Source organism: Symphodus melops (genome assembly GCF_947650265.1).
Source record: "Symphodus melops genome assembly, chromosome: 1".
Taxonomy (NCBI): Eukaryota; Metazoa; Chordata; class Actinopteri; order Labriformes; family Labridae; genus Symphodus; species Symphodus melops.
The window spans coordinates 48,607,560-48,631,913 of NC_136691.1; the positions used below are offsets into that span (position 1 = coordinate 48,607,560).

The 24,354-nt window shown below is 41.9% G+C and overlaps 1 protein-coding gene across 4 annotated transcripts; it reads right to left on the reverse strand.

Annotated features, from left to right (window-relative positions):
• Positions 1-94: 94 nt before the first annotated feature.
• On the reverse strand, positions 95-24,211 carry nsd3 (nuclear receptor binding SET domain protein 3). 4 transcript variants are annotated; one of them, XM_079361469.1, is made up of 25 exons: positions 23,609-24,211; positions 20,449-21,305; positions 19,038-19,283; positions 18,780-18,942; positions 18,151-18,305; positions 16,181-16,870; positions 15,932-16,094; positions 15,737-15,837; positions 14,544-14,589; positions 14,301-14,431; positions 13,990-14,115; positions 13,782-13,908; positions 13,491-13,691; positions 12,032-12,211; positions 11,246-11,392; positions 9,311-9,467; positions 8,465-8,667; positions 8,248-8,360; positions 7,965-8,111; positions 7,751-7,873; positions 6,828-6,944; positions 6,587-6,728; positions 6,370-6,476; positions 6,000-6,204; positions 95-5,030 (listed from the first exon to the last, which is right to left on the reverse strand). In XM_079361469.1, the coding sequence occupies exons 2-25, from the start codon at positions 21,259-21,261 to the stop codon at positions 4,753-4,755; spliced, it is 4,881 nt and encodes a 1,626-aa protein (XP_079217595.1). In that variant the 5' UTR covers positions 21,262-21,305; positions 23,609-24,211; the 3' UTR covers positions 95-4,752. The 4 variants fall into 4 exon arrangements, with proteins under 4 accessions (XP_079217595.1, XP_079217596.1, XP_079217594.1 ...); XM_079361470.1 differs by having other exon boundaries at positions 11,246-11,269; positions 19,038-19,286; XM_079361468.1 differs by having other exon boundaries at positions 19,038-19,286.
• Between the last annotated feature and the right edge of the window lie 143 nt (positions 24,212-24,354).

Here is a 24,354-nt window from a genome sequence, read left to right on the forward strand (position 1 = left end):
ATAACGTATTTGACTATCGGCACTATCCGACAATAATGTAATGTGTTTTCATCAAACTTTAAATTAAAAAAAAAAAAAATCAAATACTCAGAGCTTTTCACCGAGACAGAGTACAGCTTTATTAAAGTCAAACTTCAGGCATGTCTGAACTCTTCAAACTCAACTTTAGAATGAAAAAAGGACAGAATCAATATTCTCAAATAAAAAGACAGTCATGTACAAAAAGAGTGTCGTCTCAACAGTCACACACATTTAGAAGCAGAAATGTACAGGCAAAAAGAGCACGCCACAGTAACATGATCCTATGCAAGTTCAATGCAAACTATTTACAGGTTCTTCAACAATATGCAGTATGCAGTAACACAGGTTAAACAGTAATCAACATGGTATTTTGTGTTCATCCACATTTTCATTGAAGCAACACCAAGAGAGCTAGATATGACCCCAGTTAGAGTTACTGTAAGTAAGTTTACTACGAGTAAAAAAGAGATGATGAGTGCTCACAGAGGTGAATATCATTATTTATTTCAACACTATTTCTCCTTTGACAGCATGTCAATTTGAAAACGTAACGACAGTCGGCAACATTGCACAAAAACCAAAAGACGTCACAGTGAAAATGAAACGTACTCTTATATAAACAAAGGGAGGTGGTGGTCCATCCTAAATTTTAAGTGTGTACAAAAAATATTAATAATCAGCAAATTCCTGTACACTTAGAAAAAAACCTCGACTGATTGATGGTCACTCAAACGAGAACAAACATGCTGTCTCTGCAAGAAAACAAATGTGGGAACTATCTTGACAAACTAACAAACTTACACATCAGTTAACTTTTTTAAGTGAAGGAAATGATGCAAGCTCGGACACTCAAATGTAATACTGCTGCTGACACGGGCAGAAGAGGACAGACTGGCACAAGGTGATGCATGATCATGCGATCTGCAGGTGCAAACAAATAGGAAATAAAGGCTGTTAAGCACAATCTCTATGCAACATGGTAAATACAAAAATAAAAACAAACATTGGCATTAAATCAGGCAGTTTAAGACTCTCCAACAAATCACAAAAGTCAACAAAACCAGTGTCTGATGTTGGAAGCATGCATTTCAGCCAACTCAAAGTGAAAGAAAAAGACTTGAAGAGGTGGAAAGTTTAAAAATAAAAAAAATCAGTCTGAATTTATTTTTCCCAAAAGAATACACAAGTCAAGGAGTCCTGCAGTCTTTTGATCCCACATGTATGACATCTTTGTTAACAACTGAAACAATATTCAAGTTTGACTCTTTGAGTTTGTAAATGACAAATAAGTAACGGGGCCTAAAGGATGCACCTATCCTGACACTGAACAAGTACTAAAGCGTCCCAAGCCCATGGACTGACTACTGGGGGGCAGAAAAAAACCCATCACTGAATACGAACAGTTTTGCAAATGTGGGAGAACAAAGGTCAGAATCCAGGACATAATGAGAAAAAAACACTTTCCTAAAAGGGTCCGTAATCCAAGAAAGGGCAAAAAAAAGGGAGCCTGTGAATGCAGAAAAGTGAGACCATTTGATAAAAATGAAAACTTTCCATCCTGTTTCAGTGCATGTGTTATGTATAAATATAAATTATGTAAAAAGGGGATGTTTTTCAAATCAACACACTCCTCCAATCCAAGCCAAATTCTATGTCACCTTAATGTTCGACCCCAACTGTGCAGAAGAATGTTTGTGCAGACAATTACAGCAGAAGTGAACCCCATCCCTAAATAAGGAGGTTTCTCTGTGCTCAACTCAAATCAGAGTTATCTATTTATTGAAGTTAAAAATCAATAATGGAGAAAAACTAAGAATAGACTGTTGAGAGGAGCAGAAGATATCCTTTGCCCAGAAGTGTATAATATATGTGTTTTCATGCGTTTAGAACTAGGAATAATCATATCAGACACATTACTATTCCAGCTCAACATGTCCTCCTACATTAATAATGGAATAATGTTCACTTTTCAGGATTCATTGGCCCCTCTTTTTTTGTATTTCTTAAGTCTGTTATTCCTTAATATTTACCCTCAGCAGCCAATTTAGAGACATATTAAATTAAAAGTAATGCTGGTCAATAGGACAGCCAACAAGTCTACAGTCAAATAGGTAGGTTTCATTTTTTACGGTTTAAAAAGGTGATTTGAAGGTTCAGAGGCCATTATGCATTACACTGTTGTTTTATAAACCCACCTTCAATGATATAAAGACGATAAACTATTCAAAAACACCACATCCTACTTCCACTAATAATGCAGTCATTTAACGTCGACATTAATTCAAATGACGTCTGGACTCTTGAAGGTTTCCAACAGGACTGTTGTGTTAGACTGCATTACTTTCAGCCAGGTGGACAAAATAAATCAGCAGCTTCGTGTAAAAGTCAATGCACTTAAAAAAAAAGACCCTACACATAACGAATCATTTGGAAATATTGGCATCGTTTCAGTTAGAGGCTTTGATTTTCACACACACAACACTGTAATAAAAAAAAATAAAACAGGGGTCAGAAACCACTAAAGGAGAAACATTAATGTGACTGAGAAAAAGGCTGAGGCATGACTGACAGATAAACTTCCTCCTGAAATGTTCACTGGAGTCCAGAGTGAAATGAAGAAAAGAAACTAAATCTCGACACCCCTATATTTAACTGCTTCACACTGCTTTAACACACCGATTACTGTGAGTCACGATACAGGGCGAAGAGCAGTGGCTGTCACCAAATGTGGAATCATTACACCAAATGTATAGAAACAAAAACATATGCAATGACTAAATACAGATAGATAAATATATATATATATATATAGCCTAATGTATAACTCCCCATGTTTTTTAATAGTCTATTTCACTTACAACGTGGTGAAGGGGAAGAAAAATGACAGCACTGGTGTTTGAGAAATTAACAGGTATAAAATGTGGTGCTATAAATAGAAAAAATTCAGATTTGACAGATGAGAGATTTAAAAACACTGTACAGAAGTTTGAATTTATACATTATACTGAACTGGACTGTTAACACCGTTACGTCGTTATATAAAAGCCCAGCCTTCAGTATGTTCTTCAGGTGGGAAATGAAGAAGCCCCTTTCCAGGAGTCTTTGTTTGAACCCAGGCTGGCAGTCTATCCATCTTGTGCCCAAAAACAGAAAATAAGAAAATAAAAACACCCCAGCATTTAGGCCATTTCCTCAACCCCCCCCCCCCTCCAAAAAACGCCCATCAACGTTTCTGACCTTGAGGAAAAAAGTTACAACACAGTTTAAATTCCGACGTTACTACACGAAGAAGAGGTATCCATTTGAAACACTTGTCTTATGTTCTTTTACTTTACATTTTCGTAAATGTATGACCTAGCTAAGTGGTGTAGCGACAAGCTGTGTAAAAGTGCTTTTCAGAAAAGTTTGGCAATCAAAAAATTAAAAATGGAGTTAGAAATAAAAAAAGAACAAGCCTGAAAACGGTCACAGTACAGGAAGTAACTGAGAACAGACTGCATGGGGGCAGCAGCTCCTACAGACAGAACTCAACTTAAGGCTGATCAACAATACTTAAAGACAGCACCAGTGATTACAAGCTGAGCTCCTCGTCGACCATACAAACAACAAAAACTGCTCAGAGGGGAAAAAGAAAAAAAAGAAGAAAAAAAAAACTACTGAGAGATTCAAATAAAAAAAAAAGAACCAGTTTGTTGTTTAAAAAAGTGTTTTCCTTCTTCGTCCCTCCTGATCTTGAAGTACTTTACAATATTATGAGCCAATTATGTACACAATGGCGAGTGAGACTGGCAATATGAAAATCACAAGTACTTCTGTAATGTCATACCATTACACTATATACCATTATATTTCACCTTAAGAGGACTATTTTCACAAGGAGGTCTGTGTAATGTTTAAACACCGAAACAAACAAACGTAATACACCACTCACCAAGATGAAGTGAGAGAATCTGTCTGTAAACATTAACAAACATAGATACTGTATATAATTATATTCATCTATACCCATAAGTATGTTAAACCATGTCGAAGGAAGATTGGAATGTAGTGTGGTCCTGAAAAAAATTGCACTAAACTGGTCATTTCCTCCAGCTTCCTTTTGTCAAAGAAGAAGAGATGAATACAATGACAGACCATGTCAGGAGTGAAGATCTGCTGTGGAGGAGGAGAAATAGTCGACTCCTCTCCATACAGCCAGCGTGTGTGCGTGTGTCTGTGTGTGTGTGTGTGTGTGTGAGAGATGCCGGTCACAGCATACAGCAGGTAAACACGGAGAGGAGCAGCGTGGTGGTGGAGAGGTTCTCCCCCTGCGTCCTCTTCCTCTTCTCTCCACCTCACTCGTTGAGTTCTTCAAAGTGCCAATTTCTGACAATGTGACAACACTTAAAATTTTCCACCGCTGTAAAAAATACAAAAAGGAAACATGATGGTGTGGGTGTCTGGGCTTTCGAGAGCTGTAGAGCCCAGGAGTGGTGTTTGATGCTAAGAAGAGGAGTGATGATGGCGCACACTGAAGCCTGGACACTTTTTCTGCAGACACTGCATCGCTCTGCTCTCACCACAAACAGCACTGAGGTGTTCATTGTCTCCTCTTAGAACAGGGCCATCACATTGGTAAAAAGCACTGTCTTCCCTTTTTTGTGCACTGCTTCAGATCACAGGTGGATTGGAGTTGAGGAGGCCAATAGACGTACACTTTACAGGGAATGAGGTATTGAGGGAGCTGCAGCGTCACTCTGTGTCCGGCATCTCTTGCTCGGGTTCTTCTTTCACCCTGACGGGGGTCAGAGCGGAGCGGCGCCTCTGGGTCGAGCCGGACTCAGGGCCGGACTCAGAGCCCAGGGGATTGGCAGGGTTGTGACTGGAGCAGCAGGGGCGTCCTTCAATGGAGGACGAGCTGAGGGCCCCCGTCTCGTGATCCTGGCAGAACGAGCGAGGGCAGAAGTCACAGAGGGAGGAGGCTGGGGAGCCGCAAACGCTGCACTCGTGCCAAGGACACTCCCAACGTCCTGCAGACAGAGACACGCAGGGCGGATAGAGAAAGAGCATCGGATTCAAAGTCATCAAGTATGGACATAAGGCTTAAAAATAAAATGAACATGGGCTTGGTCTGTACTGTTCAGCCACAAACAAGTGGTACTACATTTGGTTTGAGGGTGTCACCAGCAGAAATTAAACTAATATTGTTGTAATTCACAGTAGTTTCATTCTAAAATATGTGTCTTATAACAATATGTACAACAGTATGGCATCTTTAATGTGACGCTGAAACACCCTCCTTCAAAAGGTTAAAGAGCTTCAGTTCAGCCAAAACACAGAAGACATATTTTCTTTCAAACCTCCGACCAAGAACTGAATGTTCCCTTTATTAATCCTGACGAGATCGTGAACTGAGCTGACATTTGTGTCAGCAGATCGATACAATAATAGACTTGCATTTCATTAATAAGATGAATGAATGGCTGGCCTTGACTACTTATCTGGTGTATTACTGGACTACTCAAACTATAATCATCTCTATTTTTTCCTGACGTATTTCCACATTAAATCTTTCTGTGATTGTGAACAGTTTAAGTGATTTTGAAATGTTCTATTTCAATGTTTTTTTTTCCCTTTGTTGTTGATGTTTTTGATGTTTGTGTGAAGACCTTTGATTTGCTGTGTTTTTGAAATGTTCTACAGAAATAAACTTGACTAAGCTTATTCTGATTAAACAAGAAAAAAAACAAAACAGTTCTTACAACAACATAACATTTGCAACCAGAGACTTACAACCAACCAGGAACTGCAAGGACATATTGTCTGTAATTAGGGGCAAAGATTTAAAAAGGTGGGATATGAATGGTTTAAGAAATGGCTTGTCAATGAAATAACAGCCTATTGTTTGCTTCAATGGATGCATAGCACATTATTTGTCCCCACCAATAATTCTGATAGATTGGAATGGGCTCAAACTCTCAAGCTCATCTTGTCATTACCGTATGGCGGCTTGGTGAGGTTGAGACACAGCAGGTGATACGCTTTAGGACAGTCTTTCCTGTCACACATCACCAGCTCCCCTCCCTCTCCACACCAAAAACAGAAGTATTCATGCGTGTGTTTGCCCTCCAGTCGCAGCTTCCGCTTCTTCGGCTTCAGCTTGGCATTCCTCGCCTTCTCCTCTTTCTCCATCACCACAGCGCTCTGAAGGAAAAAGCAAGAACGGGTTCCAAAGTTAAACATAGTTCAAAATAATTCTGAATTGCCCTGAATTGCCCCCCGGGGACAAATAAAGTGTTTTGAATTGAATTGAAACCGGATTCATGCCAATGAAAAGTGAAAACAAAAAAACCAAACATGCATCCTCACCGTTGGCTGCACCCCGAGGAACCCCGAACAGTTGTCTGAGCCACAGTTACAGGACGCTCTCCTGTTACCCACACAGTGCAGGTTGTAGTTGAATGTCAGCTCCGTGTCTGCACGACATCGAGGGACAAGACGAGGATCAAAGTGACCATCAAGCTTTCTCTGAGCGCAATCGCACTGTAACAGTAAACATATGCGTCTTCTTTCCATGTAAACTTACCGGCCTCGATGTCACAGAGGGCGAAGAGTCCGATGCGAACATCTCCATTTACCGTCCATTTCTGCGTTTCACAGTTTGGACTGCAGCTATGGTTCATAAACCGAGAGGAGTTTCCTTTCGGGCCGGCGTCGATCACACGATCCTACAAGGACAAAACAAAAAAAGTGAAAACAGGGTCGAAGTAAGTGCTCGGTGGATGAATCCCCTCTGATCACATGTTGTTTGGTTTCTCTGATGTTACCTTGGTGAGGGTGAGCATGTAGAAGTTTGTCACATGATTTTCATGGGCACGTTTGATTCGCTGCTGGCACTCCTCTGAGTCTATCACCTCTCCCACATACTCGGTCACAAAGTCACCCTGGAGGAAACAACAAACATCACATGCAACATAGTTTTAGGCATCATACAGACAGTGTTACATAAGCTGTTTCTACAAATGATAAATATGAAGATTATTTCAAGAGGACTGCTCCAGATATTCTCCTGACCTAGTTCACATGCACCTCACAGCAAGGGGCTATCCCTTTCAGGCAGGAGGGGTGGCGAGGGGTCTTTTGAGGTAAGATGTGATGTAAAAAAAAACCCAAACCTTTATCCATTATCAGACCAGACAGTTTGTGTGCTAGGTTTCATAATAATAATGGGACATTAAAGCTTGGATCTCGTTGTTGTTCCATTCATCCTTGTTTGGTCTGATTTTAAGGTTACATACGTTTTTAAAAGTGACAGAACCTTATGTGTTTGACGAATCAACATTGGGCTACATCTAGCTGAATCGAGATATAGCACACCACTCGAGATTCCTCCTGTGCTAGGAAAAGGCTATTCTGATGTGAGATTTAAAAAGATATCCGACAAACAAATATTTAAGAACTACATTTCCCTTCGATGTTTCAGTTAAAAAAAAACAAAAAAACAAAACAAGGTTCAAAGTACTTTTACTTTGAAGTTTTTAGAGCCTAAAGCAACTGATGTTTTCATTTTAGACATATGTTGATGAATCAGTTCTGGATTATCGTTTTATTGCATTAAGGTGTTAAAAAAAGCTTGATTGAGTTGTTATTCACGACTAAGAATTTGGTTTAGTTCACATTTAAAATTGAATTGAATCCAAAAGAGCAAAGGTAACATTGGACAAGTTCTGAAGGACTGAGCTGAACGTACTTTCCTGAGAGCCTGGTTGGTCCTGAGACCCCAGCCCCGGCCTTCTGTCTTTACCACCTCCGTCTCTGCATACAGCCGCTTTGAGAAACACTGGTTCTCACAGTTGTCTCCTGCAGGACACACCTAACAACAACAACAACAAAAAAAAAAGGTTAGAAGTTATGATTCTCTCAACAGTTATATAACAAACAATAAATGAAATAGGCCCACAGACCTGTGGATGACACTCGTACTGCAGCATGCGGTTCAAACACTGCGAGTGGAGACTGCAAGGATGTTCATCTGAAGGTCTGCAGTTACATCGTGAGATTTCTGACAAGTCGGCTATGTGCACCTGGACTTTCCCCACTGGTTTATTGGACTGATACAGAAAAAAAAAACAACAACCATAAGTTAAAACACCGCAGGACTTGTCAGATGCTAATTAAACTTTGCATTTCACAAGTTTTTGTTTTTTCAAGTTTTTTTAAAGCAAGATAATAAAATGATTTAATTACCTTAATGAATTTATACGGTGGAGGTTTTCGGGAGTTGCGCTCCTGCTCTAAAGCCTCCCTGCTCTCTCTCTGCGCCTTGAGCTCCTGAAATCGCCGGGCGGCTTCTTCCAGAGCTGGAGGCAACCAAACAACATCTCAGTCAGTCATCCTCCCAACAGATTTGGCCTTAAAATAATGCTGACTTTTTTTTTTTTTTTTTTTAAAAAGGTCTGATTACCTTTCTTGAAGGTTTTGTTGATGTTGATCTGACCCGTGACAAAGTTTTTATCATTCTCCACGTAGGGGAAGACACGGCCCTGGTTGATCCAGTAGTAGTCGTGGGAGCCGAAGAAAAAGACGGGGAAGTCACCAATGTCATGGCGAAGGCTCTGGATGTTTGATGGCACCAAGCGAGGGTTGCAGATTTCAGCCGGCCACCACCTGCAAAGAAAAAGGACCAGGGACAATGAAGGAGAGAATCATTAGGTAGAGGAAGAGTTTAGTTATTAAAAAACCCCCCAAAAAGATCACGAAACATCTGTTCAAAAGCTTCTCCAACCTTTTTAGTTGGAGTTTTAAAGCCTGAGAAAAAAAAGTTTTCTGAAACTTTTGATTAATCCAGCAAAAAGTTCATGTTTATTGAACTCTGATCAACAAGATGAACATGTTTGGCCCATGGAAATATAGTTTAAACTGGGTCTCATTAAAAGCTGTTGATGTAGTACTAAGCAGGTTAACTATAAGGTCACAAATAAACCCCAAACTAAAAATAGAAGAGTTATTCTAAAATTCTTTCAGGTCAAATAATGCTACGACAACTTAAACCAACAATATGTTAGTCTGTATCCCACTTTTCCAACTGGGGAGTGAATCTTCTAAAATTTCAAAGAACTAAAACAGCTGTTCATTTTCAGAGCATGATGTTCACTGTAGTAAGTGTAAAGTCAAGGGTCAATATTTCAGAGTTTTCACATTTCTGACGACAAGAAAACTACACAAAATATTACATTTTTAAATGTAACAGAACAATTTACTGATGGCTGTAAAAACCCTCAGCAGTCCATCGTCAGTTCCCATTGCGTACCTGTAGTTGCCCAGTTTGACCCAGACAATTTGTTTGTAGTGAGGCTTCTTCCCTGCCCTGCAATCACTACAGGACCACGCCCCCTCCGGCATCTCAATCTCCAGACACTCCGGGTGGAAGGACGCCGGACATGAGTCGCAGCACAGCAACTTGCCTCCTACATTTGTATGGATGTACACATGTTTGTGTGTGTGTGTGTGTTTGTGAGTATATGTGTGTGTGTGTGTGTGTGTGTGTGTGTTTGTGAGTATGCGTGTGTGCATGCGTTGAAGGTCATTGGTATACAAAGAGAGGAGGAGTGTATAATTAGGTGATGCACCTTTATACCTGGACAAACTCTGAATCTCATTTGCAGACAAGCCAAAAAGGAAAAGTCGAAATACTCGGGAGCCTACAAACACAACATCTAGACATGGTATTTCAGCCCCTTGTATGATGCCAATATATATTGTCCTTGTTAAGATAAAGATATAATAACTGGGTATTATCTTGAATACTAAGGGGAGGAGCTATTATTTGAGTAAAGGCTACTGTGATACTCCATCAGCAATACTAAAACAGGGTTGTAAACCCCGACATTGGATTCTCACATCAGTTACAAGTCTTATTGTAGTAGCAGCATGTCTGGCAATCAGATTCAGAGCCCTGTACCCAGACCAGCCTGAGGGAAATACATGCGGCAGCACAGGAATGAAATCAGCCAGGGGGTTAACAATGAATGTGGGTTATATTCAAATAAAAATCATTGGCGAAAAAGCAGGCATGCAGTCCTGCCAGTAAAGCAAACTATTCCCATCACACACCCTGCACAGACCAGCTTGCATGGAATCATACTTTTACATTATTGCAGCTCGCACTTTTAGTCCTTAATGATACAACCGTCATCGTTTTTAAAAGAGGTCAATTCCCCTATTTGTTGCATGTATTGCTTAATGTACACAAAATCTGTTTCTGATTTGGTATATATTCCATGCAAGACAGGTCAGAGGCAAAACAAAGAAGTCAGTTCATTTGAAAAATTTCAGTCAAAAATTAAGAAAAAAAAAGAAGAAAAGTTTCAGTCAGCATTAAGGGAGTGAGGCTGGAAAGAGTCCTTTCAAATAAAACAGAAAGCCCAGAGTGCTGAGGCAGAGAAGCAGTGGGACTCCAGCAGCGATAAGCTCCACCAACCACAGACAGAACCCGACCTAATCCAGAGCACCCTGCATCACGGTACCAAACTGTAGATAAAGTGCTGGAGGTCTGAGAACCAGTCACATTTTCCTACAGTTGTCCTAGTTTGAAATCAGAGGGACATTTAACTATTTTTGTTTACTGCATCAATAAAAACCAAGACTGAAAGTTTACTGCACATCACAAACCAGTGTGACAGTGGGCCTCAGGCAAGAACCACCAAAACAAACGGATTAATTTGACTTGTTACTGTTTTGCTGTGCACGATTCGTTTGTTGTTGACACATTTGAAAAGTAGCGATATGGAGGTTGCTAAAGATAAAAGGTTTGGGTTTTTTGATGCAAGATTAACATCTGGAACAGATGAAGACAAAAAGAATCCTCTACAGTCTACTTTGGTGCACATACAATATCTTATCCTGTATTTCTGCTCCCCTACTTTTTTGAAAAGGGCAGATTTACAACCAGTTCAGTTCAATGAATCTGTGTTTCTGGATTCAACACATCTGTTGTTTGCACGAGGCCCACAGTTTTTCTGTTCATGTGTTAGGGAACTTAGCTGAGGTTACTTTGGGCCACTCTGCTTTAGAATTAACTGCAGGATTAACCAGTTAATTGACATTGCACTTCAAGGCTTTGAAATGAAAGATGCGTAACCAAAAAAGAAAAAAAAAAGGGGCAAATTAATCAGAAAAGGGAGCAGGCACAACACAAAGACAGACCAGTGGGACAAAGGGAGTAAGAGAAAAACTGTTCAGTTACCTTTCCCAACATTCTTTTTGGTAGCTGACGAAGGAGAGGGAATCATAGGTAATTTCAACTCAGCACGATTTGACTCAGTCAGAAGGTAGTGGGACTTATAGGCATATGAACTTAATATGATGTCAGTAAGGTCTTGCACTAACAGCCCTACACAAGACACACAGGAAGAGACGGGGGTGAGCCGCAGTCAAACTCGAAATTACCCAGAAATTCACAGAAGAGAAAGAACAAAAACATGCGCTCTGTCTCTCTCTCAAACACACACGCGCACACAGACATACGCACGCACACACACACACACACACACACACACACACAGTAGAAACAAGTAAAACCACGTTTGGCCCAACACACAGAGGCCAAACGGGGCACTCGACTTAATATTTACCAGGCAAAACATCAAATCTAAACCACTTTAAATGAAGTGCAATCCATCCAGTGTAAAGGGAAGTGCAGCCTTGATGATTCATACAATTAGTGTTGTGATGGAAAACAAACCATTACAAATTACAGCACGGCTTTCCATAAACAATAAGCCCAAACATGAAATATGAGAACCTAGCATGATATATTCAACTTGACAGCATCATAAATGGTAATATTTTAAATTTAAGAAGAAAAAATACAATCTTGGAAGCTGAACAGGAGCCGTCGGGGCCCAAATGTAAATTTATCTTGTGCTTTTGAATCATCTATTGAAGACTCAATGATCAAGTGTGGTGAATGGAAAACGTTCCACACTGCAGGAGACATGGGCGGTAAGTGTGTTCTGCTGTGAGAGCTCACCTCGGGCACACAGGAAGCACCAGCCCACGTTGACGGGGGAGCTGAGGAGGCCGTTCTTCTTGGTGCTGCCGTGGTTGCTGCAGATCATGATGTGATGGGTGAGGGCGACGCTGCCCGCAGCCACGCAGCTGTCTCCTGTGTGATAGGCCACCGGACAGCGGATACAGCGCATAAGACGGCCTGGACAGGAAGTGAAGGAAAAAAATAAAATAAGTAAGACTCAGAAAAGAGTCCTATGACCTTTTATGCAAAGGACAAGTTTTTATGAACTTCTCACTCCGTCTCATGAGCCATGTAACAACGATAAAATAGAGCACACTCACAAATCCCTGTCATTGCAGAGTTTTATAATGAATTAGGTCAGATTCCTTTATGGTTTCCAGCTGTAATTAAGAGAAGTCAGGAGGGAAATATACAACAACTTTGTTCTTTTTTGGCTGCGAAGAGAATCAAGATTTCTTTTATCTTTGTCCTCAATATGGTTTGACATTGAACACTCGCGACTGATGTCGCCGGTGGTAGGCCAGGGACACAAAAGAAAAGCTGAAGGCTTTACGATATTATTCACGACGAGACCCCGAGGGGTTTAAATAAAGTCAAAAGGAACTTAAAACGTTGCTAAAATCTCTTTGCATTCCTTCCCGACTTGCCTTTAACTTAATATTTTTGAAAAAGAACAACAACAAAAAATAGATGCAGCCTAGTCGATGTAGCTGTGCAGGTAATCACACTATCAGTTATCACACTCTGAGAATGGACTATGTGGATTGCAAAAGTATTTTTAATGGATTGATAAAAGCAATGCTTCCTCACTCATACATACATATCACCTGTTGGAGGAGAGTCTGGGTGTAATGGCCCTGCTGTTGCACCATTCAGATGCTGTCAGATGAAGCTCTATTAGCTACTCACAGATTAATTGGTGCAAATTTAGTGCTGAAAATAACTGGATTTCAGAGGGTTGTTTTAGCAGACACAGGTCTCGAGTAAAACATAAAGATACAGAAGATGGAAAAATAAACTGCCAGTTTTGGCTAATATGCATTCTTTAACTTTTGTTTATTTATCACTCTCTATTAACGCTACTTGAACAACGTTAACTCACATCTCATATATTTTCTCCCATTGTGCAGGTCATTCAGGCACATGCTGTGTCCTCTGTCTCTCATTCTGATGTTAGTGAGGAAATGAAAAGACTTGTCGTCTTATTTCTTTCTTTTCAGCTTCTCTTTGTCAAATTCTACTGGGTGGGTTCAGTCTTTGTGCTTGTACACTTTAATGTTTGAGCACTGTTCTGTTGTTTTTGGCTAATAATGTCTGCCAGCAGCCTAAAATGCAATAGAAAATGAAAGTTTGAGTGCATGTTGCTGATTCAGCAGGACTGCCTCACTGCCACCTCAGAGTGAAACAGGAAATCAAAGGAGGAGAAAAAACCCCCCAAATGCAGACGCTGGTTTACCTTTACTGGCTCGTTGTAGGTCTCTCTCCAGGCAGCAGGTCGAGCAGCTGTGCTGAGGGCAGCAGAAGCCTCCACCCTGACTGCTGGTGGTTCCCGGGAGTTTCAGAACACAGTCTTCATGGTAGAAGCAACCACATCCAGAGACAGAGCATCGCGTCACCTCCCGGCCCGTCGTTTTACAACTAAAACAAGGATGACTGCCTGCAAAAAGAGAGAGAGAGAGAGAGACTGTGTTAGAAAAGAGAAAAACACCATGTAGGTATAAATGATGCTGTGTTCTGATTGGCTCACCATTTCTACACTCCAAACAGACGTATCTGCCTTCAGGTAGGGACGAGAGACCGAGACAATCCAGGTGAAACAGTCGGCTGCAGTCGCCTTCACACACCACCAACCCCTCCCCATACGCCTCACAGATCTACACACAAACACACAAAGACCGTTACAACAAACATTTATGAGTGAGAAATTAAACATCTGAATCACTAGCAGCCTTTACCTGGCAGACAGTGTCTCTTTTGCCGGTGCTGCTGTCCTTACGGGACAAACCAGAGTCCACTGACTGAGTGTCTGAAGCATCTGCATCTGCCGCCGCTGGACTATCAAGACTCTTCCCAAACAAACCCTGAGAGATAAAAGAATAGTGAGTTTGAGGACTTGTTTCTTCAGATGGAATTCAGCTTCAAAATTCAAAAATAATGATTGCACAATTGTAAGATGGGTGTATATTCTGACTTTTGCCAGATTTCGTTACAGTGGCTTCCTCCCTTTGTGCGTTGTTTTTGATGTATGCATGTTTTCGTATCTCACCTGCGGGTCATTAAGACCTCTCGAGTCTGAATCCGACGTGTCTCTATACTGAGAAGAAGCCATCTCCACATCTGTTGAAGCTCTGCTTCGCTTCTTCAGAGGCTTGCAGGCGTCTGAGATCTCACTGGCCCCTACAAAGATCACAGAGAGCATGATGAACAACGACGATCAATTTCACTTCTTCTTAGTATTTGGAGGAAGAAGAGAAAGGTTCAGATCATGAGACAATGATGGATCCCCAACCTTTCTGTGAACCTGTCCTCAGCATGGTCTCAGGAGCCATCTCAGCCTGTGAAGAGAGTTTGACATAAAAGTTTGTTTTGTCATTGAGGGGACTTTCATTACGTTAGTTTTATTATATTATATTATTATATACTTTTTAATTATATCAGAAAGAAAAGAAAGACGTGAATCTGACATAACTTTTCAATGCACTAATGAGCAGACGACGTACATCATGCAGAGGTAAATGACCATTGCATTTCGAAAGTAAAATAATCTATTCTCATAATAATAGACTCCTGTGAAGCCTTTCCATTTGCCCTCACATTGCAGAAACTCAGAAATCCAGGAAAACCTTCACTACACACTTTGGAGTTAGTATATTTAGTCTCCTTGACAATGCAAAAATAAGAACTGAAATCAAACTGCAGTCAAACGTTTTGCTTGCACTGCTTGTTTTTGAATAAGAAATGTGGTAGTTTCAAACAGGAACAATTGTTTGGCTCAAAATGGCTGAAAAATGCAAATGAAACAGTAAATCAGCTCAGTTGGCAGACATCTTTGAACAGTGCAGGGCCAGCGGTTTCTGGCTGTTTACAGACTTAATGCTAAGATAGGCTAACCGCCTTCAGACTCCAGTGCAGGATTTATCACAGACATGAGTAGTATTGATCTTCTTGTCTGACAACAAAACAAGCGCACATTATCATACTTGGTGTCTGCCAACACACGGGAAAGGATCTGCACATAAATAGATTGTTTTTTTGTAAGATCTTTTATTTTTTTTGTTTCACTAGAAACTGACATTTTTGTTTTCATCACTGAGAAGTTTCGCTATGAGATTTTTTTGCATGAAGACAATGAAGACAAGACACAGAGTTGGAAAGGACTTTGTTGTTATTGTTGTGTTAAATATTCTAAATAACTACGTGAGCCCGTCAGGGGCCAAAAAGAGACATTTCTGCTTTGATTAGGCACAGTTACCCACACAGGATTAAAATGCAGCCATTTAAGTCTAGAGTTGCTGCAGACTTCTACTGGAGCGATCCAAAAAACATTTGTTCAAATAATTTAGTCAGTTAAACTCAACAGTACATCAAGAAAAGAACCCAAGTTTAAAGACACCCTTAATGTAGTTGTGTTTTCTTGAGGATGAGCACTGTGCATCTCTGGTTTTTGGTCTGAACAGGGGCTTATGAAGGGAGGACTTGTACCTGTTCTTTTTTGGTTTTCTTCTTGGGGACGGGATCTGAACCTCTCTCTGACTCAGACCTACTCCTGACTGACCGTCGCTGCAGCTTTCTCTCCTGAGAACCTGAAAACACATCAATGAATTTAGCTGAATCTCTAACAGGCTTAAAAAAAAACACACACACACACCAGGCCCCCTACATGTCTGTTTAACTCACTGTGAGGACTACTGTGGTGTGACCCAGGAGAGGACGTCTGCTGCATTCCTCCCTCCTCACTCCTGCGACTGGCGGGGGAGCCTCTCCTTTCGTCCCCGTCTTCCTCCCCTTCGTCCCCATCTTCCTCCTCCTCCTCAGGACTGGGCTCAGGTTTAGCTCGGTCCTGCTTAACGCATCAACGAATTAAAACATGCATACACACACAGAGTTATTCTGTACAGATATCCCGTCTGTCTCAGTTTCACAAACCTCAGGCGAGCAGTATCCCAGGTCGGGCTGCCTGGCCTCTTGCTCGACTTGCTCTTCCTTCTCCTCTTCTTCTTCTTCTTCCTCCTCCTCCTCTTCCTCTTCTTCTTCCTCCTCCTCCTCCTCCTCTTTGTCTTTCTTTGGAGACGCAGCAGCTTTTTTCTGCAAGAGAGGCCAGTCACACTTTGTGATCTCCACGTTCAGCCTCTTCATGGTGATGGAGAGAGGGAGCAGCTTTCTGGCAGCCGCTGTTTTCCAGGCTCTGACTGGAGGCGGTGAGTCCTGACGTGTTCGAGCCTCGCCACCAGAGTCTTGATCCGGAGAGCCAGTCTTAACGTGTTCCCCCTTCTGCTGGTTCTTGTCTTCGTTCGAGGATTGGGAGTTTCTATTGTCGTCTGTGTTCGACATACTACACTGTCGGCGTGGCAGCTGCCTACGTGGCGGCTGCTCTCTTTCAGGTGACTTCACTCCTCTGTCTTCCTTCTTGCTGAATGAGCCACTGGAGCGGCGGTTTCTTTTCTCAGCTCTGATGTTGGGTTTCTTGCTAGGCGGGGCTTCAGCCGGCTCTGGGTCGACATAGATGAAGGTGTAGTTGTCAATTCTCTCCTGCCGTGTCATTACAAAGGCATCCTCAGCGTGGCCCACTCCCACCTCCCACTGAGAACGCTCTCTCTGAGGAATAGGCTTCAGAAGCTAGGAAGGAAAACAGCCAAAATATTAACAAAGAATCCGATGAGCTTAAAACACAAAGAAACAATCTAACCATTAACTATCTATTGACTTTTGAAATAAACTGCTCCTCAACAAATTTCAAGTAACACTCAATTGTCAAAACCAAGTCAGTTAAACTTTAGAGATATCAATCTGTCCTTTTAGGAGGCACGACCTCCCAAAAAGGGAAAGTTCTGCATGTGCTGGCTAAAGACTGATCCTCGTCTAGCTTTGTATCAGAAACAGAATATGAAGGCAGCATGAGGGCCCACTGCCTCTGTGCTCACAGCCCAGCAACCCGGCGAATCGTCTGACATATTTCAGGGAATACTAGAAATGGCAGGTCCACCGTGCGTGTCCCATCCTCTTCCTAGATGAGAGCAGGTTTACACAGGGCACATGTGAGAGGTGTGAAAGAGTCTGGAGACACCACGGTGAATGCTGTGCTGCCTGCAACATCGTCCAGCACGACTGGTTTTGGCGGACGGCGTTGGGATGAAATCCTCGGAGGTTTTGTCAGACCTTATGCTGGTGCTGCACACCGTGTGGAGGCAGTTTCTGGATGATGAAGGCACTGATGCAACTGACTGGCCCTCTCCTTCCCCTGACTCTAATCCAACTGTGCACCAATGGGACATTATATACCGACACATTCTACAACATTAAGTCCCACCACAGACTGTCAAGTAGCTCAGTGATGCCGTGATCCATGTCTAGGAGGAAATCCCCGAGGACACCGTGGGACGACTCATCAGGAGCATGTCCAGACATAGTAGTGCATACAGGTACAGGCGGGGGACACAGCATGTCATTAACCTTGCAGAGTCGCCATATAGACACCAACAAATGTGAGGGTGGTTGAGTTCTGGTGGATGTTTATCTGACTGGCCGAATAACGTACATACATGGCTAAGTATCCCTGGTTTCAAAGGCCAGGTTAAAAATCTCACCCTCTGGATGTTGATGGTAAAGTGACTTGTGCTTGTATGGTGCTTTTACACCGCATGTCACACCTACACATTCACACACTGACGGCAGAGGCTGCGATGTAAAGTGGCCATCAGAAGTAACTAATCCAGTCATACGCAGCAGACCAAGCAGCAGGAGCAATTCGGGGTTAAGTGTCTTGCCCAGGGACACATCGGACGTGTTACTGCAGGAGCTGGGGATCGAACCCTTAACCTTCCGGTTGAGAGACGACTGTTTGCCATCTACAGTAGATCGAAACTTTTAACTAGATCAGTGGATATATTTAGACATACTTTGCTTTTCTCCACAGGGTTTGAGGTCTTGCGAAGTGTCTCAGCCTGAAGATCATCAAACTGTTTCTTCCCCTGGTACACGACGATCCTCTTCTCGTGGATCCAGGCGCGCTCAGCCACACTGCCAAAGAACTGGACATGATACTCCCTGTGACCTGTGCCAGCAGAGAAAGGAGACCTTTTTTTCAGCCTTTTATGCCTTTATTTAAAGGCAGGACAGAAGGATAAAGTCAGAAATACGGAAGAGAGAGAGAGAGTGGGAATGACATGCAGGAAAGGAGCCACAGGTAAGACCCGCCAACCAGAGGACAACAGCCTCCGTACATGGGGCGTGCACACCAACCACCAGGCCACCAACGCCCCCTGCACATCTAACATGCAGGTCTTTTTTGTGTTCATTCTCAGGCTCCCGGGAACAACATCCTGAACATCAAGTTAAAACAAATGAGGCTAGTAACAGAGACTATCTAAAACCCTAGACAATTCTCAAGTATTCTAAACTAGAGAATGCAAAACAGTAGTCAGTAACATGAACAATGTGAACAATGAAATAAAACATATATATTTGAGGGAAAAAAGGGTGGATTTAGGGTGTTTTAAGTGATTCACTTCAGCATGTGTGTTTGTACCTCTGGTGTTGATGCGAGTGTGGACCTTCATCTGCGGGTCAGACGAGACCATGCAGGGCCACCAGGGGTATGTGCCCACCTTGGACCACACCAGATCTCCTATCACAAACTCCTTGCAGAAGCCTGTCTCCTGGATCACTGATGGATGATGGACCTTGGGAACCTGAACATGAATGAGTCAATGGTTACTACTGTCTGAAGTTATTTGTGTGCAGAGAATTCAAACTGCTGTGCGGTAGAGAACAGTCAGGCTCTTGCCTTGGGCGTCTTTGGTTCTGTTTTGATGACGGTCTTCTGAGGCTTCTCTGTCTGAACTGGGCTTGTTTCTGTCGGCTGGGGCTGGATGTGACTGTCCTCTGTCTGGTCCGTGGTACCTGTCTGTGGTTGGCTCTGGTCCAGCTTCTGTTCCTGGACCTGCAGCTGCAGCCGCGCACTCTTTTTCCTCTTCTCCTTCTTCCTCTCATGTCTGGGCTGCATCTGAGCGTCCTCGTTCTTCTGCGACTCCTTCTGACGATTAAAAAGAAAAAGACATCAGGGGAAAAAAAATTCTGCCTCTTAACTGCTGTTAAGAATATGATTAAATGTAAACAAAATGCTTGAAGTTTAACATTCCCATATTTCTATTTCAAATGGACAGATCACAATTTTTTCTGGTGTGTGATCTCATTTTTCGAGGGTTCGGTACGGAGCCGTGTTATCTTACATAAGACAAGCTGTTGATTGTATGTAGAGCAGAAAATTAATATGCAAAAATATGTTTCAAAGGAAAGCCAGAAAATGCTTGTTCCACCTCTTCATGGGAACATTTCCTACTTTTCTGCATTATGACAATCACCTCAATCACAAGGAATCTATAATCTGTCATTTACATTAGTTTCGCTTTTTGTCATTTGGTATCAACAAAAAACAGAAATGAGGAGACAAAGCATGTGCTTGATCTGTAAGGACTCAGAAGTCTCTGCAGTTAGTTTGTGTTCATATTTTCTTTGATGAAAAGACTTCTGTAACCTTTAAATAGTGCTATTATTAAATTATTTGAAATACGTAAAAATAAGAAAGCTCACATGAGTGCAGTGCTTTTTAAATTCTTCCAATTTAGCTTGAATCATGTATAAAGACTGACTGCAGGAATGTGTTAACGGGAACCTTTGTTCATTTGCAGACATGAATACAGACACAATGAAAAAGATAAGTGTGTATATGTTGATGTGTATAATCCTAAAAACGTGCAGGCATAGCAGAACTATAACCAAAGAATATATTACCGGTACACTGATGGAAACCCTGACATGTGAAAAAAAAGTTCGAAAACTACTTTTAAACTGGTTGTTAATGTAATCCACAATGAAACGAAACAGAGAAACTGCAAATTGAATTTTTAATCTTGAATTTCCCAATAAAGGATCAATGAAGTCTAAAATCTATTTATCTATTGTGTTTTATGGAGATACGAAGTTTTGCATGTTTAATATTTAGAAGAAAAATGTCTCCAACATAAACATTAAATAATTCCACTTATCCACTCAGACTTTGTGTTTTTTTAAATCTGCTCATTCATGAAAAGAATGAGTGGAAAACTTTAAAAGACATGTCAAAGAGAGGACACGACGTGGTGTCTTTACTGATTCAGAACTGTGTGTGTGTTGTTATTTGGTAATGAATGCATTACCTCCAGTTCTTGCAGCAGGTCTCCACACAGAGCAGATTCAAACAGCTCCTTTCCGTTCTGATACGTCTTTATGATCTTCAGCTTGATCTCTGGGGAGCTGGTTTTCTTCAGGACCCCACCATGGGTGATGGACGGAGCGTGGGAGGACTGAGGGGAAGCGGTACTGTCCACCAGGGAGGGGGGAGGACTGGAGGAAGGCAAGTGCAGTGGAGGAGGAGGGGGGAGAGTGTGGGTCATGATGTGAGGCGTCTGGGCGAGGTGGTGCTGGGGGGGCAGCGGGGGCGGAGGAGGACTCTGTGGGTGTGAGTGGGTTTGTATGTGAGGTGGGTTTGAGTGGAAGAGGTGCGCATGGTGGTGGTGATGCGGGTGATGATGATGATGGTGATGGAGATGTGGGTGATGTGTTGGCAGGGGTGGGGACACGGGGGACAAAGGTCTCTCCTGGAGACCTGGTCCTCTCAGGACTGTCGCCTCCCCTGGCAGGAGGCCGTGCTCTGCATAGCTCCGTATCGCCCCATAGCCATTAGCCGAGCCGTTGGGGAACTGCGAGTACATGGAGAACTTAGCCTGCGGCTCGTACATGCCCAGGCCCGGCGGATAACCGTTGGAGACCTGTGACATGTCCTCTGGAGCCGAAGACGGGTAGGAAAACTCATCCAGGGCAGCATCGTAGGAGGGTCCACCATCCTCGCCCGGGTCACTGCCGGTGTCACAGGTGCCTTCCTGTCTGATGTTGGCTGAGTCAATGAGCTGAGGGGGTTGCTGAATTGTATTTCCCATGATCCCTTGCATGAAAGAGAAGGAGAAATCCATTGTTGGGCTCCTGCATCCTTAACTGTCTTTTTCTTTGACTGGACCTGTTGATAGAGATGTAAATGTGTACATGTGACAAAGATCGGCTTTCAAATAACTCAAATCATTTCCTCATTTATTCTTTAGAAAACCCTCAAAATAATAGAACATGAAGCAGAAGGCTCAACATTTCATTGATCAAAATCTGCTTTCTGCATGACCCCTATTATCCCCCCCATTGACTCATAGTATGAATCAGACATGTGAAGTGTATACTGAAGGCTTTTAACAGGACATGTTTAGTTTATTAGTTTAGTTGTCAGGGACTATGTACAAACAATAACATTAATGTCACATAGAAAAGATGCCTCGTACCAAATTATAGCATTTTGCTAATTTCCATCTGCAGTCCCTGGGCATTAATGAATTTATACCTTTGCAAAAGGCCAAACAACCAACCTTGCTTTCCATCGTGCCTTGAGTTCCTGTGTATCATTAAGTTTGTGTTCATTTTATGAAACATTCATGTTTTGGACTATGTTCTTTGAGAGAACAATCATCAAATTAAATGTCATGTTTACACTATACAACTACTAGAGGGTGTTCTGTTGGCTTTTAGTTCAGAAGAATCTCTACGTTATCTTTCCTTTATTCAATCTGCATACAGTGTCAAGTGTTACAATGAAGGCCAGAGCATAACAACATCCAGCTTTAATAAATGCAAAGTAAAGATGCAGCACCTGATCCTACAGTTTAATAGAACATTGCACTTTGGTGTTGCATATTTGCAAACAAATTTGCACAAATGGTAAACAAAATAACCGCCAAGCAAGGAAGTGAGCCATCCCACGCCTTGCCTGGCAGGTAATCACAAGCTGTGGTGTTTGGAGCCTTTTTTTTTTTTTTTTAATAAGAAGCACCAAACTGAGAATTCATCAAGAATCTCTCTCAGATGCCCTTCTCTCTCTCTCTCTCTCTCTCTCTCTCTCTCTCTCTGAGCTGAACTCAAAAAACAATTGGATAACAAAACGTTTTTTGATTCAGAAAATTAATTAATTCCACAGTTTATTTTCAACTAGCTGTTAATAGAAGACATATGTATACACACATCACCTGAAAGCCCCACAGACTACAGATGCTTTTAAACAAAGCCTTAAGATCTTTTTAGCAAAGCCTTCTGCTAATTTAGCTTTTGGATGTTTTACATGTTTTACTGTAAGTCTTTTAAACTCTGTAGCACTTCGAGATTATTTAAAGTAAAGTACTCTACAAATAAATGTATTATTATTATTCTTATAATGATATAACAGTGGATCTAAAGTGAACTTTCTTATCAGATTCTTTCCCAAAAAACAGGACAAAATCCAGGCATAATCCCCTTCAATTATCTAGTCTTCACTCCCACAACACAGAATAAATTATAGAGTGCATCTTATTATTGTTTGATAGACTGCTTTATGTTACCTCTTTCCCACTAAAGCCATAGATATTTTTTCTCCATCAACACAAACACACGGTGGCTTGCTGCAATCGCAAACAAAACAAAAGGCAGAGATACCAGCGTGTTTCTTGTCCTCTTTTACTTTTAATAACACGAACATCCCTGTGTGATGAATTCAACTGGAGGTGTGGAGACTTGCATGCCCACAGTGGAGACACTATTGCACAGACTGTAGTTTGAAGTGTGGGTGATGTAAACATCCATAAAGGTGTCAACTATCGGTCACCTGCTACCTATTAGAACCGCTGATTCTATGTGAGTGTATTTATGTCTGCAGAGGTAGACAGCTGATTTAATATATTTAAATAAAGACTGCGCAGACACACACACAAAAAGGATGATGTTTTAGCTTTCTGCGATGTTAGCCTCAGAAGCTACCTGGCATCAAAGGGAAATATCCTGACTTATTAAGCACGAGGGGAACAAAAACACAGCACGAGGACACCGTCATTTGTCTTTTCGGCTCACGCGACCAGCGGTTGTCTTATTGTTTGTCTATTATTATGAGCATCACACATGGAGGAAGATGAGAGGGGGGGAAGCTAATGCTAACTAGGCTAACATTCCCCCTGCCAATATGGCTGCCTTCTTTTTTTGCCCCCCTTTAAATCAAATTGTTCTGAGTGATTATACCTCCATCTCAGGCGGATTGAAGGAAAATGTGCCTGGATTTAAAGATAGCAACGAGCAAACAAATATGTGCAGAGAGGAGGAGGAGGAGGAGGAGGAAGAAGAGGGGGGGGGGTTCAACAACATGCATGCATGAACCGAGGCTATGGCAAAAGGAGCAGCTCAGATTTGGATGCCGAGTCGAAAGATGCAGGAGAATAATAATAATAAGATGAATGCAAAAAGAAATGTCAATACCTTCAGCGTGTCCCATTCTAAACACATACACCAACCAGCAACGCTTCCTCGTTTAATCTATAAAAAAGAGAGGATGGGGGGGAACAAAATCCTGTGATTTAGGTAAAGCGCAGGCCTTTTCCTTTTCGTTTTAACGCAATTCTCCACACAGAGAGGAGGAGGAGGGTGTTATTACGATATCTGCTCGCTGCCCAATCCCAGTGCTTGCCTCTTCTTCTTCTTCTTCAGTGTAAAGGGGGGCCGCAGACTTTAGAGAAAACCCTGCTCGCGTTAACACAGATATATATCCAAATGTCGACCCCCTCCTTCTTCAGTGTGCAAGTCTTCTTCTTCTTAATAATAATAGTCTCTAGCTCCCTCTTCCTTTTGTTTGACAAAAGCGACCAGATTTTTTTCCTTTTTTTTTTTTTTTAGTCCCTGCAGGCCTGCTGCTGCTCAGTCGGGTTCTTCCAGCTCAGCGCCAAAGCACACAGATCCGGACTGGACTCTGGAGGGGGGGTTTAGGATCAGGAGCAACCCCCCTGAAGGACTAGTTTACTTTAATTCAACTTGGAACAAAAAAAGAGAAGTGGATTAAACGCCAGTGATAATAGTGACACCGACACTAAAGTGAAACAGGAAATGCATGTCATTTTCAGGAAGATGGATTTAAAAAATAAAAAAAAAATCTCCATTGACAATTTTAAAAGTACCATGATTGTGTTTTGAAATACACATACATACAATACAATAAAATGCGTAAAAGT